Below are 18,834 nucleotides of genomic sequence, written 5' to 3'. Positions count from 1 at the left end.
TGGAGTGTCTCGCGGCAGCGATGTTAAGGTCAAGTTTTAGCAGAAAGTATTGGAAATTTCACGAACACGGCTTCGTACGGCACTTCATTGCTTTTGCTGTGAGTAACGGCAGGGAAAAGTGAAACGTCATTAAACACGTAAGCCCAAGTCATATGTTCACAGTATACATGTGAATGTCGTGGAGCGTAAGCGTATCAAGCAACCAGTAACAGTGATGGCTCTCGCTGCATCCACATGAATGACTAATGAAATTGACTAGTCACTATAAAGAGTATATCGCCTCATTGCTTCCTTCGTGTTCAATGTGCCAGCGATGTTGTAACGAAAAAGTGTGTTTTGCTTACGAAGTAAATGCGAAGCACTGCGGAAACACTGACGTCATAATCCTAAATAGTGACGTGATAGTCGGCGTAGCTATTATGCGTAGTAATTATGCTATTATGATTCGTGCGGGATCGGCTGGAGTAAACATTCAAAGGTGCGCGAGAACAATCTCTTTTGACAAGTAGAATAAGTAAAGGTATAAATAAAGACGCCATCCGCAACTGGGATGACGACGTGCTAGCGGACGAAGCAGCAGCAGCTGTAACGTATGACCAGCCAACTCCGGGAGGGTTCGTAAGGGAACATTCGTTTTAAAAACGATTTGAATATAGCAACGACGTTTGTAGATATTACTGAAATAGAAAAAGAATCGCTTCTTGCCTTTGACGCCACAACCTTGATAAAATGTTCCGCTCTTCCGACGGCATTCGCCACCTGGGCAGATGGAAAAAGTGCAAGAATTCTAAAATTTCCGCTCACATTTTCGGCAGAGTTCGTGCGCTTACATCAATAATTCTTCAAGGAAAAAAAACTTGAGGGAAGTTAATATGAAAGAGAGGATAGGATAGGAATAAACTTTATATGTCCAACGGATATGGCTGTTGGTGCCCGGGGCTAGGCTGCCAGGGGTCCATCGCCGGAGAAAAATCTCTCGAGATCCTCGGCAATAGCCCTGGCCCGCTGGACGGCCCACTCAAATCTTGCAACAAAATTTCATAAACGTTTGGTGTTTGCATCGAAATTAGCGAATGCAGAAACTACGCTTGATGAATCCTATGATATCAAAATAGAATCGTTGTTCAAGTGTGTGCCACCGCAGGGGTAGGTTCGGCATTCATTTACTAGCAGGAAATCACTGGAGACCTAGGCGAACAAAGCAAACTTGTTAAACTGTAGCATGCATAAAATGCAACATCAACCACATGATCGAGAGCTTGGAAAAAGTTATATTCACAATAGAGTGACATGCTTTAGTGCTGCATATGGTAAACTCAATTCAGTCCTCGTTTATTGCAATTGTAAAGGCGTTTACTGCACGTAAGCGTTAGGGCTGACCGTTCGATCAGTTCCGGGAACCGTGAGCGCGAGTGGCGAGACTGACCCACTAGACAGCGCTGGTAAGGATGCCCCACTGCATCGTCCCTCTTCTTCACTACACAATGTTTTTCACGCCTTCCAAGCAAGTCGTCGTCGCCGGGGAAAGAGAGAGATAGGTTTATTTGAGGAAAGGCAGAGAAATATAGCACTAGTGTCGACATGAGCCACCGTTACTATACGGTTATATAAGTAATCATGGACGTTCGTTTACATACCTTGTCCTAGAGACTTCGTTCTCAGTATCACAGACGTCCCGTGTACCTGATTTCCCGTAGGAATGTGGGCCCGTATTCACAAAAACCTTTAACGCTAGAACATCAGAAATATTAGCATTAGAATTGGCTGGCATTTGTTCGCACATACAAATGCCCACCGGTGCCGATGCAGCAGCCATATCTCACAATCTTGCTCGAATTAGTGCAGAACAGAGCAGCCCCATTCATTCTAACACCACATAAGCGGTGTCAACGCGTATGCGCTTTGCGGCATCGGCGCAAGGCATTAAGTGTTATTCTCATCCTTCGCAGGCACTTAGTCGCTTCGCTCTGCATTTTTTCACTACTGGAGACAATCGAGGGCCACCTTCACCCCGACATCAACGCCAACGTGAGGGAAGACCAGTGCATCTGATGATGCAACAGCACAGCGCACCTGCACGGGCGTGCATGTCATCGGTACACTGTTTCACGTGGCGCAGAAGCGACACAGAGCGGCGGACGTCTACTGTAAAAGGACTTTGCGCACCATTCTTTCTTGGGATTTGCGGCATCGGTGCACGGCATTAGGTGTTGTTCTGGTCTTCGGTAGGGGAGTGCATTACTGCTGCGTCAGCTTCACTTTGATGTTCTTGGCGCAAATCCCACTTGAACGCATTTTTTCGCTGATAGTGCTGTACATGGTGACCAAGCGTGGATTGAAATTTCATCTTACCGGGCGCGGATAGGTTGCTTTTGCCTTAAGGGAAAAAGATACGTAATGGAAACAAAGAAAGGAACCTGTTTGTTGCAGCCACCCTGCTTTCGGCCAAGTGGCGTCCAAGTGGCCCACTGGTTACCACGCAGTTTTGTTTAGCTCATATACTACTGGCTGTGGGGACGTGGAAGCGAACCCTGGCCCGGACATGTTTGAACAGATCCTCGCGCCATAAATTTCAAACGGACCTTCTTGGCAAATTCAAAAACGTAACTGCTGGTATAACAGACGTGGAAAAAAAGATCACCAGCCCTTCCCCTGTCGAGAAAATGGGGGTAAGCGAAGCTTGTCGTGTGTTTATCTGACCTTCGTGGTGATTTTCTTTGTTTCTGTCTCTTTCTCTTCCTCTCTCTGTCTTTCTCTCTCTCTATTTATCTTTCTTCCCCCCTCGCTCTCTCTATTTCTCTTTCTCTCTCTCTCTTTATTTCTGTTTCTTTCTCTCTTTCTGCCTTTCTCTCTCTCTCTCTCTTTTTGTCCCTGGTATGTGCCATTGAGCTTGGACCCTTTCTGCACTATCCCCAGGACCGGCCCACTTTTCAGCGTGACACCACCACCACCACCACTACCACCGACAATTGTGAGCCTATAAAGCTTCGCTTAAAAACTCTAGCAAGGATAGTAACAGCATTATAAGCTATTGAAAAGCAAAGCGTGCATGTGTCAGAAATCAGGAGTTCGGCAGATGGCATTGAGGCTCATATAAAGGCCTTGTCCTCCGCCCCTATTGTCGAAAGTGACATCATGAAACTTGTGGGTGACAAGAACAACCGTATTAGAGGGGAAATTTTTCATTTTGAAAGGGCAGCGAGAAAAATAATATGGCGAAGTTTCAGAGTCCGTAATTTTCGACTTTTGCAAAAAGCACTTAGGGTTAGAAATATTGTACATTTAGCGTGAACACTGCCTCGACTCACAGACACCAGGTTATCACCACCAATCAATAGTCAAATTCGTTAACTACAAAAGTAAAATCCGCCTACTCAAAAATGTGTTCAAATTTAAAAAGCTTAAATAACTCAGGGTATGGATCGAGGAAGATTCTCCTCGCATCCAGTTCGCACGAAAGCAATAAAGAGACTTTGCAAGGGAAGACCACCGTGCTGGAGAAAAACTGAAGCTTACTTTTGACAAACTTCTGCTGGGAAAGAGGCAGTACCGTTATGACCCAAACAGCGGTAAAATGTACTTAAGCAAACTGCAAAACGATCGGCCTTGACGTAACAGCCATGCGAAAATAGTTGACGCAATGCCCAACGCTTTCATTTATATCAGCTAACTTTCGTAGCATAATCTGCACACAAGTTAACCTGGGCGCTTTTATTCACACGCGTAGCGCTGATATAGTTCTTCGAATAGAAATGTGAAAAACCCCTCCCCCGCCCCCTCTTCCTCCCCTCTGCACAGGGACCGGTAGCATCTCCGCTTCGCTATTTATTTCCTCCATCTCAGATTGGGCGCCACCGTGTTGTAATTTGGAATTGCTCAAGCACAGCGTGGCTGTAAACTGGCAATAGGGGGCATTTTGTGGCTGCTTAAAAAAAGGAAAGATTAATGAAATGTATACGAAAATGCTAGATAAAAAACATGTATAGCCTACATAATTAAATCAACCAGGCTAGGTGGTCACCGCTCCATTTCAAAGGGGCTGCCATTAAAGCATCATTATCATCAAAACTGCAAGAACAGTCGTAGCTGTTTTAAAACTGCAAGAAACGCACATTCACTGCCGTTCAACTACAGCGCGCGTTAGGGTGGCACCACTGGGCGCGACACTTGCAAAGCGCGCAGAGCTCGCGTGACCACAATGCCCCTAAAACGTACTACACATAGGACAAAAAAGCAGCGTCCTTTTCAATGACTCCGGCGAGTGTGGGCCGAAGGTGGTTTCGTACCGTGAGCTTGTCCTTCGGGCAATCAGCGTCGAAGCAGTAGCCCTCGGGCCAGCCAAGACGCGCTGCCGCCGTGAAGATTTCACCGGCCTCTCCTGCAGTGTGGCAAAAAAAAAAAAAAAAAAGGTTTCCTCTCCCGCAGTCCAACTTTCCATAGGGTTCATGTACACTCGCCTACGTCAAGAAATAGCGCTGTGTAAAGAGAGAGAAAGAGAAACAAGAAAGGGAGGGATGTTAAGCAGCAGTTCGCTATCCTGCACAAGGGAAATGGGATGAAGAATTCGAAGAAACAGGTTACAGAATTTGACAATAAGGCGGAATTTAGATCATATTGTACGGTTCGCCGTCTTGTCAGCTCCAATTTAACCACAGGGGGCGCTGCTACCAGCCTCTGTGATTATCGCTGAAAAATGCCGCCGTTACAGAACTTGACAATATGGCGGCATTCGTACGGCATCCAGAATAGTGTGCACCGAATTCGGTGCCCAACGCACCCAGACTGGCGTCGGCCTTCCAGACGAAGTGAGACGCCTGGTTTTGCGGAAGGCGACTCAGGAACAGGCCGTGCAGCCCGGCCTGCGACAGCAGCGACGCGAGCTCGACCGAGTGTCCCCACGTGTCCACTTGCCAGGCGGCGCGTGGGCGGCCGCAGTCGCCCAGGTTCTCCTGCAGCCAGCGCATGCCCAGCGTGAGCTGGTCGACCAGCGCCGAATAGTGGCAGCTCGCTTCGTCCGGTTGCACCCAGCCGCCGCCCAGGGGTTCCAGGCGGCCAGAGTCCACCAGGCGGCGCATCCGAGTTCTGGAGCTGACGTTCTGCTCGTCCCACCATCGGGCCACGAACGCCACCTGCGACGTACAGTAGTGTCGTCGCGTCGTCCCCGACGGCGAAGAATATGACACTGCCAAATGCGCAACATTTCGACGGCACACACTAAAGAGGGCTCTCCTGTATGTGTTTTTCGTCTGTGTGCACCCCGTCGAAATGTTGTTCAATACAACCCCTAATACATTATTACATTTAGAATGCAAATATAATACAGAAGGAGGTCACAAAGTAAAAAAAAAAAAGATGTCAGGGGGGCCTTCTGTAAGCACATGTATAAAAATTTAGAACACAGAATTAGGAATTAAAGTAAAAACAGTAGGAATATACAAATCAACATAACAGAAGTAAGTAAACGAGATATCATATCACGTAAGGTTTACGATTAGGGAAAAATAGAAGTCAACATTTCAGAAGTAATTAATGAAACATCTGGTCATTTATGATTACACAGAAATGAACAAGAGATTAACTCTTTATTGGGCGAGCATGTGCCCAGCAAAGCAAGCAGCACGTAGAGCACAACGATAGCGGGCAGCATAGCCATCGATTGTCGAAAATTTGATCTACGGGTCAAGTAGCTCGCTTACTTATGCATGACCCGTCGTACGTTCCAGCATAATCAGTGGTGACCACCACCGACTACAGCTAATCAGTTTTGGAGAAATCCTGAAGGTGGAGGAAATTATAAAATCGGAAAGCTTGTGATCCATGCGAGAGCACCACGAAGCTACGAAGGTAACCCATGCGGTCTCCTGAGAAAGAGAGCTTCGCAGTTAAGACAGAAAAAGATAATTCACGCAGAAGCTCCTCTGGGAGTTGTCTAAATATGCGTAAGCACTGTACCACTTGCTCACATCCACGCAGCCGGTGTCATTGTCATTCTTACGTGATGGACGAACGGATGGAAGGACAGAGACAGGCGAACGGACGGACGGATGGATTTCCTCGTTCGGTAGGCATAAAAATTCTCACCCATGTAAGAGCTCGCCGCAAGAAAAAACCCAGGATAAGCGACTATTCAGAGTGACAAGTCACCGTTCTAAGCTGTAGGAGGCGAAAGTATCACCAATCGAGGTCCAATTTCATCGTCGACTCGTACTGCCGAGTTGGGGAGTATGCCCAACCGTGGCCTCCAAAGTTGCGCTGATGCAACTTGGCGGCGTCAATTTACCCTTAGTATATTTTGTACAGGAAACTATTTGATCTCACAAATTATATATATATATATATATATATATATATATGCATGCACAAATGTCCATACGAACATTGCAAGTCGCAATGACGACAAACTGCTAGCGATCATGCACTCTAAACACCGGTTCGTGTTCACAAAAATATCCATAACGCCAACAGAGCACACGAATACAGTTCTACATAAATGCATTGGCACATGGTACGCACATGATGCTCATTGCATACAAATACGTGAATTCAGGAGTTCGAGCGAGTTCGCTATAAATATTGCATGTCTGTAAGATAGCTTGCATTAGACAGCCCTTCCAATTTGCTTCAAAGACACCTTACGTACCAGGCCTTATATGGGACCTCGTGGTACTACAAGTATAGCCGATAGTATCGGCAGAAATTTCGTAAAAAGTTTTCTTTGCGAAGTTTGGGAAGATTGGTTTTGACCAAATGCAATTATATTTTATCTTAACTTTTGCAGGAAGCTGCAAATAATTCTATAACCGCTCATAACTTCATAAGCATTTAGACAAATCGACCACGCCTACAAGTAAAGAATGAGCCGGAACAAAGCTTTTTTCATGGATCGCAGGCCGTTGGGTATAATATGTAGGCATATGAAATGATAAAGCAATCGATCTGTGATGAGTGTCTCAATATTTATCAAACGGCAGTATTGAGAAATGCATCTTAACTTGAAGCCCATGCTTGAATTGATTGATATACGCATGGCTTGAACGTACCCAAGACGCACGTTGCATTTCCCTTTGTGTGTTCACGACAGGCGTCATTTAAATGAAGTCAAGCGTGGGCTTGCACTTAAGATGCATTTCTGTATGTGGGGTTGAGTCAAGGTGGTTGCAAATATCACCCAGTAGTAAGATTGCAATAATTGTCATAAAAAAAAGTGGGCAGCTTGCACTAATGGTGCAAGGCTGGAGTAAACAGCGGAGCTGGTGATCGACCTAGCTTTTGTTCCAGGTTTTACTAGACTTGGCTAAGTTTTGCTAGGAAATGCTAAGTGCTGCTAGGCACAGTATTCCGAATCGGCTCGCCGCCGACGCGCACATTCTCGCTTGGCCGCGCGACGCGCTTCAAGATGAGCGGCTTCTTCTTCGGGTGTCCGGATTTTCTTTGGTCGTCCCATGTCAAGGGTACATGTACTCGCCACAGAGTCAACGAGAGTTGTGCCGCCTTCGCGGCGGCTCCGAGCTTTATCTCCTCCGGTGACGTCACGGCTAAGCCGCGCCTCCACTCTTGCCGGGGCGTGGCTGGTTGAAACCTGCCGAGCTGACGCCAGAGGTGCCTGCTGCAGTCACGGACACCGCGAGCGTTGGGTGCGAACGCGGAGACACGGGAAACGCGGGCAGCGTCGGCAGCAGCTCTGCGCGTTGCCTTGTTGGTGCTGCTACAATTTCTTTTATTGCGATAGCAATTATATGGACACTCAAAAGCAGATTTCTGCCGTCGGCGTCGCCGTCGCCGTCGCCGTCGCCGTAGCCGTCGCCGTCGCCGTCGCCGTGAGGTTCCGTATGACGTCAATGGAGATGAAATCGGCGCCGATGATGATGATAAGTGGTTCTTGAGGGAAAGGGAAAGGTTGGCGCTATCTTCGCGCCGAACGCTGTATGTGCGAGTGAAAGAGCGCGAGAGGCGCGCGCTTTTACGGGGAATGAACGCACGGCGGAGAACAAACGCGCGTTCTGCGCCGTGCTCCTTTAAGGGCTGCAGAAGTAGGCGTCTCTTTCCTCCTTTACAATCACCATATATGTAGAGCAAACGCACCTTCTTCCGACGCGCGAGACGCCGTGGGGGAGGGGGGGAGGAGGAAAGGGAGGCGACGTTTAGCTGTGGCACAAAATGCCTATTTATATAAAACGTTGTGAGGCGAGAAGGTGGTAAAGACTTCCGACGCTGCTCGACAAGTGTCCCGTTCTGATCTCGTCGAAAACCTCCGAGCCGCCCCCAGAGGCTCCGGCAACAGTCACCAACGCCGCGCGCGTTTTGTGCGAACGCAGGCAAAACGCCGACGGCGTCGACAACAGTTCTGCGTGTTGCCGGTGCTGCTGCATGTCCAAGTTTGTACAGCTGATAAAACTACTATCCTTACTCCGTATAGCTCTCTACAAATTTGCTATCGCAATTGATGCTTCGCCTTTCGGGTGAAACTGCGACAACTTTTTTTTCTCTCTCTCACTCTCATTTTCTGTTTCGCTCTCCCGAGCGCCTCTTCCTGTTCACAACCACAATATATTGACCCTCTTCGCGGCGCTCCCGTGGGCGCTGCCATGTTTGATCACGTGATGACGCGTCCATTGCTTGCCTCAGCCGCCTCCATTGCCTCCGCGTTTACAATGCAAGCGCGTGACGCCGGCGCGGCGCAGCAAACCTCTGTTTCGACGCGTATCGTAGACGGTGACTGCGTGCACGACACGAAGCTTTGGCCACAGCTTTTGATGGCATGTAAGTGCTTTCAGAGCTCATTACGCCTTCTCCAAACGGCGTGAGCAGCGTATACGGTGCTTGTACTAAAAGCAGGGCTATAAATGTATTCCAAGCTGTCCAAACTTTCCGCTTATGAATTAAATCGGGATCAGTGTGCTCTGCGTTCTTTATTTGGCAAACATTTTGAACCAACGGCTTGACATATTTCTGACTCAGTAAAGTTCCTCGGTGCGGCCACTAACTGATTGTTCATTTTCAGCGTAATCACTCGCGGGTGTGCTCTGCTGCGATAAATTTGTTCTTGCTGCGCACAAAGCTTGGAATTTATATGTTCTGTACTTTGCGGTAGCTCGTAGCAAAGACGTATTATCGCTAGTCTCTCGCTTTCTCTGTGGACAATGACGAAACATTCAGCTTCCAACATTCGTTTTGGAATTGTCTTGTCGGTGTAGTCGCCGTCATTCATGCTCCGGCACATTGATTCAAGTGTGCGCCTATTCACTCGCACGTTGGCGATAGAGTGGGCGTAAGTTTTCGTGCGAGTAAGGGTGGATGTGTGTAAATAACGTGCGGGAAACTTACTATGCCCGTAAGTGGCACTACTTCATTTTGTAATGATCGGTACTCACTCCCTAGTGCCGACGTTCCGGAGTTGAAGTCCTTTCTTTGGAGGTTAGCTATACATCGCAGGCGGATGAATTATATTTTTTTATCCTTGAGGAAAGGATAAAGGCATCGCAAAGGGCGGCAACACAGGCAGTCCTGGTGTAGCAGCAGCGACACAGGTTGATTACATTCATTAATATGTGAATCACTATTTTTGCAGCGAACTACCGCACACGTCTTCCCTTTATCGTTATACATTTTGCAGTATGAATTGGGCACAGTGCATTAGCGCACACCCAGTTGCGTTTTCAACAGCTGATCACACAGTAGCAGGGTAGCAGTAATGGTTTCGTATTCGTGCGCGTTCGCTGAGGCAACGTATGACACGCGGCCGGAAGCGCCATCTCGTTCCTCTAGAGCAAACTGATCCGCGAAAAGGGTAAATTGACCCTTTTCGCGGCGATCCTGTGGGCGCTGCCATGTTTGATCACGTGGTGACGCGTCCATTACTTGCCTCAACTGCCTCCGTTGCCTCCTTGTTTACAATGGAAGTGTATGACGCCGGCGCGGCTTTGAAAACCTCTGTTTTCGGTAATACCGTAGACGGTGACTAGGTGGACGATACGAAGCTTTGATCACAGCTTCAGAGAACATGCAAAAGTGCTTTTGGAGTTGATTAAGCTATGTCCAAACGGCGCAAGCAGCGTATATGGTGCTTGTTTTAAAAGTGGGGCTAAATATGTATTCCAAGCTCTCCACTTTTATCATGAAATCAACGCAATATTACTTATCACTAACTAAACTTTCAGTGTATATTATAATTTGTCTTCATGTATTGTACTGTGTAATTTAACCATAAAGGAATATGTGTATCTATATATTCAGTTGGTGATAAATCTATGTGTATTACAAGTTGTAATATATTAACCCTTTCTTGCTATGAATGAATTTTGTTCGTCTGTCCTCAATGCTTTCCATGTATCAGGGAGGCTTGGTTTCCCCTCAAGTGACTAATGTCACTTTTATCCCGAGCCTGCCCTCATGCTTGAGATGAAAATAAACTGATTTGATTTGATTATTTGCTATCTCGGTCTTGTGGGATCCGAAAACAGTCGATAGCGATCCGAGAATCATGGTCAGGTCCCTTGATCGCAACCGCAGGCTCAGGTATGCGCCCTCTAGCGCAGTATTCTGAAAACGCTAAAAACAAAACTGAAGGCATCTCAATAAAAAAACGCGTAAGAACCTTTTTATCAGCAATAGCCAGCTGTAAAATTGAAATATTGTCCAAATATAACCATATTTTGCAAATCTGAATTTCTAGCCAAGGCATTATGCAATTCTGAGAGTTGCCGACGATCAGCAGACGATAATAACTCGATTCAGATCGCTGGACCGTGTAGCAGCGACCGTTGTTGATCCCGATCAAGAAATCAGATCCGGATCCGCCCCGATCGCGATCAGAAGTGTACATGTGACACCGGTATTAGATAATGTTACCTGGACGTTTGCTGCATACACACAGCAGCTCAGTAGGAACGTTATAGTGTGTTTATAGTGTGTGCGCGCGCGACGCCCATGGCGGAGTGAAAGGCTGGACGCTGGCCTTGCTCCACTACCGAGGCGATTGAGCGTAGCGTTGACAAAGCCTTCACTTTGCTTCATCGTTTTCGCATCCAAACACACTCTGCGTCTCTGGAGACGCCTATCCCTCCGTTCGCCAGGCGTGCATGCGCTGTCAGCGGAAAAGCACGACAACGGCTTGGCAGCGACGTGAATGCGCCTCAAAAGGCCGTACAATTGCTATTGCCATAAAATGTGGACACCTATTACTACGCCAGGTCCCTGAGCTATTTCCTGAACCACGGTCACGGTACCGTGCGTCTATCCTACTGTACGCTTGGCGCTAAAGCTTCTGCTCTTGAAGGTTATGTCATACTACTACACAAAGTGTCCACGCTTATGCAACGACTCAACGCTGCCGAGGCGTAGAGCACACGAATAACAAGAAACAGCTCCACTGTGAAGCCAAACAACCTTTATTCTGCAGAGCAACGTACTCTCGCTGCGGCCAGATAAAACAGCACAGTATCTCGCCAAGGGGGCAAACAACACCGGCCAGTTCATCTTCATGGTCACTCGTACAACAACGACTCCATCTGGGGCTTCCAGTCGACCAGCTCGCTCTCCTTGAACCACAGCGCGATCTCCTTCTTGGCGCTCTCGACGCTGTCGCTTCCGTGGATCAAGTTGCGTCCCACCTGGATGCAGTAGTCGCCGCGCACCGTGCCCAGCTTGGCCTGGAGCGGGTTGGTGGCGCCGATCATGTCCCGACCGGTGAGGATGGCGTTCGCGCCTTCCCACACCATGGGCACACATGGACCGGTCTGCATGAACTTGATCAGGCCGTTGAAGAAAGGCTTACCGGCGAGATCGTCGTAGTGTTCCTTGAGCAACGCATCGCCGGCCATCATGAACTTGAGCGCGACCAGCTTGTAGCCGCGGTTCTCGAAGCGCGCGATGATCTCGCCGACGAGGCCTCGCTGGACGCCGTCCGGCTTGACCATGATGAAGGTGCGTTCCCTGGGCGCCATGGCGGGCTCCAATTTAACGCGGACAGATTGCGGTAACAGAACGCAGGGTCGGTTGGTGGGATGCTCCGAGGCCGACCGCAGTTCTTCGCTGGATGTCGTGGGAAACGCTGCCTGGTCGTAGGCTTGGTCTACTGGCAATGCGCGTGACATGGCGGCAACTGCTCGTGATAAACTGGCACGTGAAGCCCTCTGTTTTTTTTTTGTTTTTTTCGAAAGACAAAGAAGTTTTCGTCGCAGCTGGAGGAGGGTGGCGAGAGAGAAGGAGAGAAGCAAGCGGCGCTCGCTGTGCCGAAAATAGCGTCGGTGGCATACCGTCACTTTTGAGAGACGCGAAATGAGCGGGCGATAGCCCTCCCAGACCCAGCGTTTGAAATCCTGGTGAAGCGTCATCTATGAATCAGTATATAAACTAATGAACGCTTGAAGATTGTTAGCACAAGGCGTATAGATGCTAACATGCGTTTGTTCACAGGGGGTGTTTATATCACTACTGGCTCCTTTACTGGCTCCTGGGAACTTAGTGGCTCCTACGGCGACCAATGCGCTCCAAGCGCATCCAAACCTCTGATGCCACGTCCAATTAAAAAGAGACAAAGAAAACACCCTCAAAACCAGCCAATCATCGAGGATATGACAGCATTGTGGACTTTCGCTTGGTCAAGCTTTTAACAACAAATCACTCGAGCTAGGCCAGCACCACCTAGATAGCACAAGGCCTGTTCACTCCGATCCATGACGTCATGATACCTGACCCGGCTACCATAGAATCTAATGGGGACGCTTCCGAGTAAGCAACAGTGATTTTGACATCATCACTTTCGTCACGCCAGCCTTGGCAATGGGAATTCCGGACCAGGAGCCTGACGTCATGGATCAGAGTGAACAGGCCTTCTGCTATCTAGGTGGTGTTGGCTAGGCAGGTGAGCTCTCAGCTATAAAGGAACAGCGGATTGTATGAAATGCTACGCGCTCTCGCATGCTGCTACCCGATGCTTGGTGTGCCACAAAGTGGGTCGCTCATCAACTGCGTCCTCCACCGCCGAGGTGGAGATCACTTGCCCGTAATCGAGTTGTTGCATGTTCTTTCATGAGCACCGTTTTTCATATGGCTGCAGACTTGTGCAGAGAAAGTGGGGACGCACGAAGTGGGTTACGCATATATATATATATATATATATATATATATATATATATATATATATATATATATATATATATTGGTGTGATGCAAATTTCTGAGCCACTTCATGGCGCTTCTTCGGTTTTTTTTTGGCAATTTTTTGGGTGTTTTTGCTTTCTACACCCTACTTAGTGCCACGTGCTTTGGTTGTTGGAGAGCCTACATGCGCGCGCGACTCAGGAGGCTAGTGACCAGAGTCTTTCCATATATAGTAAAGTTCTACTGCACCTATTTTATCATACAGTTTCCTACAATAATTATTGGAGGAAACGCTGGAGCTGTGATCGTTCAGCTGCCATGTGAATGATGGTTGGTAGAGCGCCTTGTTAGTACGTGGATTTGGCTTGTCTTCTTGCTTGTGGATTCAGACGTTCTTGTGGCCGAATACACGCACGCGACACAGGTAAATCATGGCGATGAGTACCACGAGAACAAGGTGAGAGCAGGAGCCAACGTTTCGACAAGTGGACTGTCTTCTTCAAGGCCTTGAAGAAGACAAGTCCACTAGTCGAAACGTTGGCTCCTGCTCTCACCCTGTTCTCGTGTTACTCATCGCCTTGAATCGCCATCTCCCGCATTCCCCTTGTTTGCCCAGGTAATCATGGGGAACATAACTGAACACCTGGGATTCCACGTGTTAGGGTGGATGGGAGGTGTCTTAGTTGCAGAAGTCGTAAGTGGCGAGCACATGTAGTGCAGAGCGCAACCAAGTCCAGATGATCCCGAGGCCGCGGAGAACGTAAGCTAGGAGGAGCGGTTAGGAGATGGTAAATCCCTGCTAGAATAGGTGAGGAGTTAACCATTGTACTAACCATTCCCATACTGGCTGGTCCGCCCCCCCTCCCCCCCCCCCCCCCCAGCAGCTCCCATAGACACTAGTGTCAGAGTTACCTCCACTAATCACTGTACGAAACTCTATGACTGTTGTAATGATGGTTGAAATTTGGAGCTGAGTTCTTGTATATATATCAGCCACTGCGTTTGAAAGGCGAGCAGGGGCTTTACCGCGCGCGGTCGAGATCTAACAGATCGCGGTTATAAGCACGGGCTTTCCACATTACTTTTTTGAGGGAGCATGTGTTTGTTGGCTTGTTGGGGTGCGTGTGTGAGTGCGATCGTGGGTGATCGTGGGCGTGCGTTTGCGCATGTGCGTGTGTGTATGCACTTCCCCAGTCCTCACCTGGTCGAAAGAGAAGCGCCGCGGTGAGTTTGGAGAGAGCTCGTCCACGACGGCGGACAGGGTGGGCTTGGCCCAGTTCTCGTACAGGTTCTCGAACGTGTCCGACGCCTCCAGCCGCCAGTAAGGGACCACGTGGAAGTTCAGCACGCCAGGCTTGGCCTCGGGACACGTCTGCGAGAACACGTGTGAACGGCCACGTGACTTGTCGGGGAAAGCCTACTCAGCAAGTCGCATTATCAACGGGTTTCAGATATGCATCATGCAAAACCAGCCCACATACACACGAACAGAAAAAAAAAAGAACGCTGACAGCCACTTTAGCATACGCCAAAGAGGATGAAGGCGAAAGGCTGCGCTCTCACGAGACATTAATTAAATTACTTGACATTCTCATTCGAATGCGTTGTTACTTGTTATTACTTGTTTTTTTTCCACCAGAGGTCGTTGATTCGAGTGCCTTAATTGACACTACATTAATTAACATCGCCATAATTAACACCAAAGGCCGTGGGTTTGACTTCCACCAAAGGTCGTGGGGTCGAGTGCCGTAATTAACTCTATATTAATTAACTATGCCTTAATTAAGTTCGCCTTAACACCAAAGGTCGTGGGTTCGAGTGCTTGAATTAGCTCTATCTTAATTAAATTTGCCTTTTTTTTTGGCTTGATGACCAGCATCGGAGCCAACTGTAGAAGACGACGAACGCGCGAGCAGTGGCACAAGCGCGTCTCTGTGACCACGTCACTTTTTGTACCTTTCCAGCAGTCGCCGCATTTTCGCTCAAGGACTTTGAAGGTCGAGAGAACGATCACACATATAAGCCTGTCGCCTTAAAAATGGACGACACTCCTCTCTGTCCGTGTGTCCATGCGCTGGTTTCCATGATGCAATCGTACCAACTCGCCCAGCTTGATCTCCTTCTACGGTTCAAGGATTCGTTAGGATTCACACTCGTAAAATGGCACCCGCCGGGGTGGCTCAGTCACCTAAGGCGTTGCGCTGCTGAGCACGAGATCGCGGGATCGAATCCCGGCCGCGGCGGCCGCATTTCGATTGAGGCGAAATGTAAAAACGCCCGCGTGCTTGCGTTGTAGTGCACGTTAAAGAACCCCAGGTGGTCAAAATTAATTCGGAGCCCTCCACTACGGCGTGCCTCATAATCAGAACTGGTTTTGGCACGTAAAACCCCAGAAGCTTTGTGTAAAGACTCCCCTTTATACTTAAACATTCTAGCACACCAACATAGCTGGCCATTGGCACACAATGTTTGAAAGGCGCTATTGCGTTTTTGAAGACAATGTCTTCCTTGGTAAGTTACCGCCCCCTTTCCATATCGGATGTATCTGTTTCGAACCTGTTTCTAGCCTATTTTACGGGCCGTTACCGAAGATAGTGCAGCCCGAAAATGTTACAAAACTAATGATGATTATCATCATCATAAAGCAAATAATTTATTCCAAGAGGTACGCTAATGATGACTATGAAGATAGTGATAATGATGATCAATAATATGATGACGATTGGGACGATGATAGTGATGATGATGATGATGATGATGATGTCGATGATAACTTACGACAAAACGTTGGAGGGTGGTTCAACCTCTGGTTCAAGTCGACCAAACCTGTTCGCTCCGGTGCCCCTCACAATAAAATACACCGCATAGCTGCGAATCCTCCCGAATTATTCGAAACGTTTACGAATTTGGGTTCCTTTTACGAATTTTACGAATGTTGCGTCATGTTCTACGAAAAAATAAATTCTGTTTGTGAAGAAGATTCACCTGTCAGTCTCTGAACTTTCCGTTGGACGTTTTCTGATGGCGAAATGACGCCAGAGGAGTAGTTGCTTCGTGCATTTTCCTGAAGCAGGCGAGATCGGAAAAGGCCGATTCGCTGAGTCACTCTGACCTAAATACAATGTTGCGCTTGTCGTTCTCTGCTGTTGCAAGTTTATGACGCTTAAATGTGTGCTGTGCCTAAAGGACGAAGATTGTGAATGAAGTGCGTACGTATCCTTCAAAAGATGTATGCTCAGAACAAGCGCCTAAAGAAAAGAACGAAAAACTCCCGGCAACTACCGCCATTTTTCCTGCCCCCCCCCCCCCCCCCCCCCACCTCCCCCGACATTTCCCTTCCCTCAGTGTCGCGTCTGCGAATTTTACGAATTTTAATGTTTATCGTTTGGCAGGTAGAATTATACGGTTCATACAGCCCATTCTCGTACCCCTTTTCCTCTCCCTTGAATAATCAATAAAGTTTTTCCATCCACCCATCCATCTCAGGAATACATTGTCTTTCATTGACTTGAGCTAGAGGTTCAGTCACCTACCAGCATTTTTTTTTTTTTTAGGTCAGTGGGTTTATGTAATTGCCTCTGACTACGTGACATTTCCTCAGGTCGAATGACAGTTGAGGAAGTTGGTATTTTTCTTCTACATGCATGTGTTAAAGCAACTTTATCTCTCTCCTTTTTCTGGTTCCAGCTTCCCCTTTTTAGCCAACCCGGCCACTTTTCTGATTATTCCAGCTTCCAGGGAAGCAATTAGCTGGTAATTCCAATGGCTGGACAGCCCCACGCAAGGCATAAGTTGTGAGGAGAGTTAACCGCATAAAACAGTATCTTATCGATAACGAACTGCATCGGCCTGGCCATTTAACATCAGCGTTGAAGAATGGACAATGTATTTCTCCACATTGCACAAAGTGCAGAGGAACGGGCGGCTCGGACCATTTCATCTGACCGCTCCAACGCTAACATAATTGAGTGCGCCGTGATTCCCGATTCCCCCCCACAGACCTTTTGAGACTAACCTGGATCTGCCCCTGCGATTGCAACGCACGAATATGCAGGAGTGAGTGAGTGCTTTATCTAGATGAGATTAAATATGCCGGCCCCTATTGTGCCGCCAGCTTCTCCATAAACAATAAATTGTTCAATGATCAAAACGCTGCTAACACGACGTAATACGATACCCTGACATAATGCGTGTATGACTGTGTGCAGCCAAGATTCGGTTGCTGAGGGAATTTACGGAAAGGCGAAAATGCGCTCATACACGCTGGACTGCACAGCATAACAAAAGAGCATAACAAACATTACATAACATCTTATGTAGTGTTACGTAATGTAATTTTAGGTCATGAACATATATCGTTACATGTTATGTAATGATAAATGTTCATGATTTAGTTGTGAGCGTCTGTTTTTTTAGTGTTTACCTTGTGACCGACTGTCTTTAAGAGCCTAAGAAAGGCTTACAGCATTGCCAATTAAATAGACAAGTAAGAGCAGTGAAAATTGCTCTTCTGTGAGTATGTTGACATGCCGTGGCATGCCTCCTTCACTTGCGCGGTAGTGTGCAAAACTCCTTCAGAGTCGTCCTTGCTTGCAATCGTTATAACAGCAACATTACACCGCTCCTCGCCTAATCGCCACGGCATCGCGGCACGACAAAACGTCAGAACCATCTGCGCAGTCCGCCGCCTGGCCTTGGTTCTATCGTGACGTATGCACGTGCCGGCATACTGGCCTTGTGGGACGCCCGTTCCCGCGTCGCACATCTCAGATTTCATTCTCTTCACTGAAAACACAAGACACGTCGCCACTCAAATGGGCCAATAGGCATTGCACTGTTCTTGCTCACTTCAACCCATGTCCCTCTAGATACCTTCAAGTGGAGGGTTTGCTTACCTCAAGGTTATTCGAAGAAAAATGGACGACTTCTAGACAAAGTTGTTCTTACGGACGAAGCTTCATTGCAACTGTGGACATAGCATTTGCGCGATAACCACTAGTACAATTAAATTTATCAAAATTTCATGGAGAACCCTTTAATATATCGTTATAGGAAGCACGATTGCTGAAGTGAAGTCAGTGATTGGAACATGGTTGAGTATCACTTGTACCAAGCAAATGAAACTCGAAACGTAGTCTTTTGCTAGTTATACTATCTGCGTAGCACAAGTTTTGAGAAATGCCGGTTCAAGGTGTGCCGTAAAACATGTTACTGTTCCAGGTAATATGTTTCTGCACAGTAGGAAAGATGTAGCGTGAAAGATCTTTAGCGATGCTTCTACTTTCACGTAAATTATTTGCCACATCCACATCCATGTGCTGTATTCATAGCAGGCGGATTAACAGAAACAGTTTGCATTTCACGCCAGATCGTGCATCAGTACTTCTCGAAGCTGGGGCTAGGCAGAGCGTTTATAGGAAGAGGGTGTGAATTTGAGTACTAGCGAACTTCAGTATTTATGTTACAGCACGCTAGCTAAGGAGGAGGAGCAAAACATTCATTAAGAGAAAAAAATAAACGAGCAGGCGCCTTCTTGCTTGTGCTGGGAGGTGCCCTCAGTCCAGGGCTCCTGCGGCTCTTGCTGTCTCCGGGGCCCGCCGCACCAGTTGTTGCTGGTCACGAGGGTCCGAGCTAGTCAGCACGGCCTCCCACTGCTCGGTTGTGGGGTTGGGTATATGCGGGGCTACCTGTATTTTGGGACATGCCCATGTGGTGTGATATAGGGAAGCGTAG

The 18,834-nt window shown here is 47.8% G+C and overlaps 2 protein-coding genes across 2 annotated transcripts in view; both read right to left on the bottom strand.

The window, feature by feature from the left end:
- Positions 1-84: 84 nt before the first annotated feature.
- LOC125945437 (lysosomal alpha-mannosidase-like) overlaps positions 85-18,834 on the bottom strand; it is a 252,278-nt gene continuing 233,528 nt past the window's right edge. Inside the window, exons 2-6 of the mRNA XM_049667185.1 lie at positions 14,303-14,473; positions 4,778-5,129; positions 4,287-4,378; positions 679-759; positions 85-96 (exon numbers count right to left, since the gene is read on the bottom strand). Of these exons, the coding sequence (XP_049523142.1) occupies positions 85-96; positions 679-759; positions 4,287-4,378; positions 4,778-5,129; positions 14,303-14,473 (708 nt within the window). The remainder of the gene's footprint in view (positions 97-678; positions 760-4,286; positions 4,379-4,777; positions 5,130-14,302; positions 14,474-18,834) is intronic.
- Positions 11,366-12,118, bottom strand: LOC119452933 (nucleoside diphosphate kinase-like). Its single transcript, XM_037714893.2, has one exon. The coding sequence runs from the start codon at positions 12,090-12,092 to the stop codon at positions 11,484-11,486; it is 609 nt and encodes a 202-aa protein (XP_037570821.1). The 5' UTR covers positions 12,093-12,118; the 3' UTR covers positions 11,366-11,483.

Source organism: Dermacentor silvarum, chromosome 5 (assembly GCF_013339745.2).
Source record: "Dermacentor silvarum isolate Dsil-2018 chromosome 5, BIME_Dsil_1.4, whole genome shotgun sequence".
Taxonomy (NCBI): Eukaryota; Metazoa; Arthropoda; class Arachnida; order Ixodida; family Ixodidae; genus Dermacentor; species Dermacentor silvarum.
This window is presented reverse-complemented; position numbering and strand designations above follow the sequence as displayed.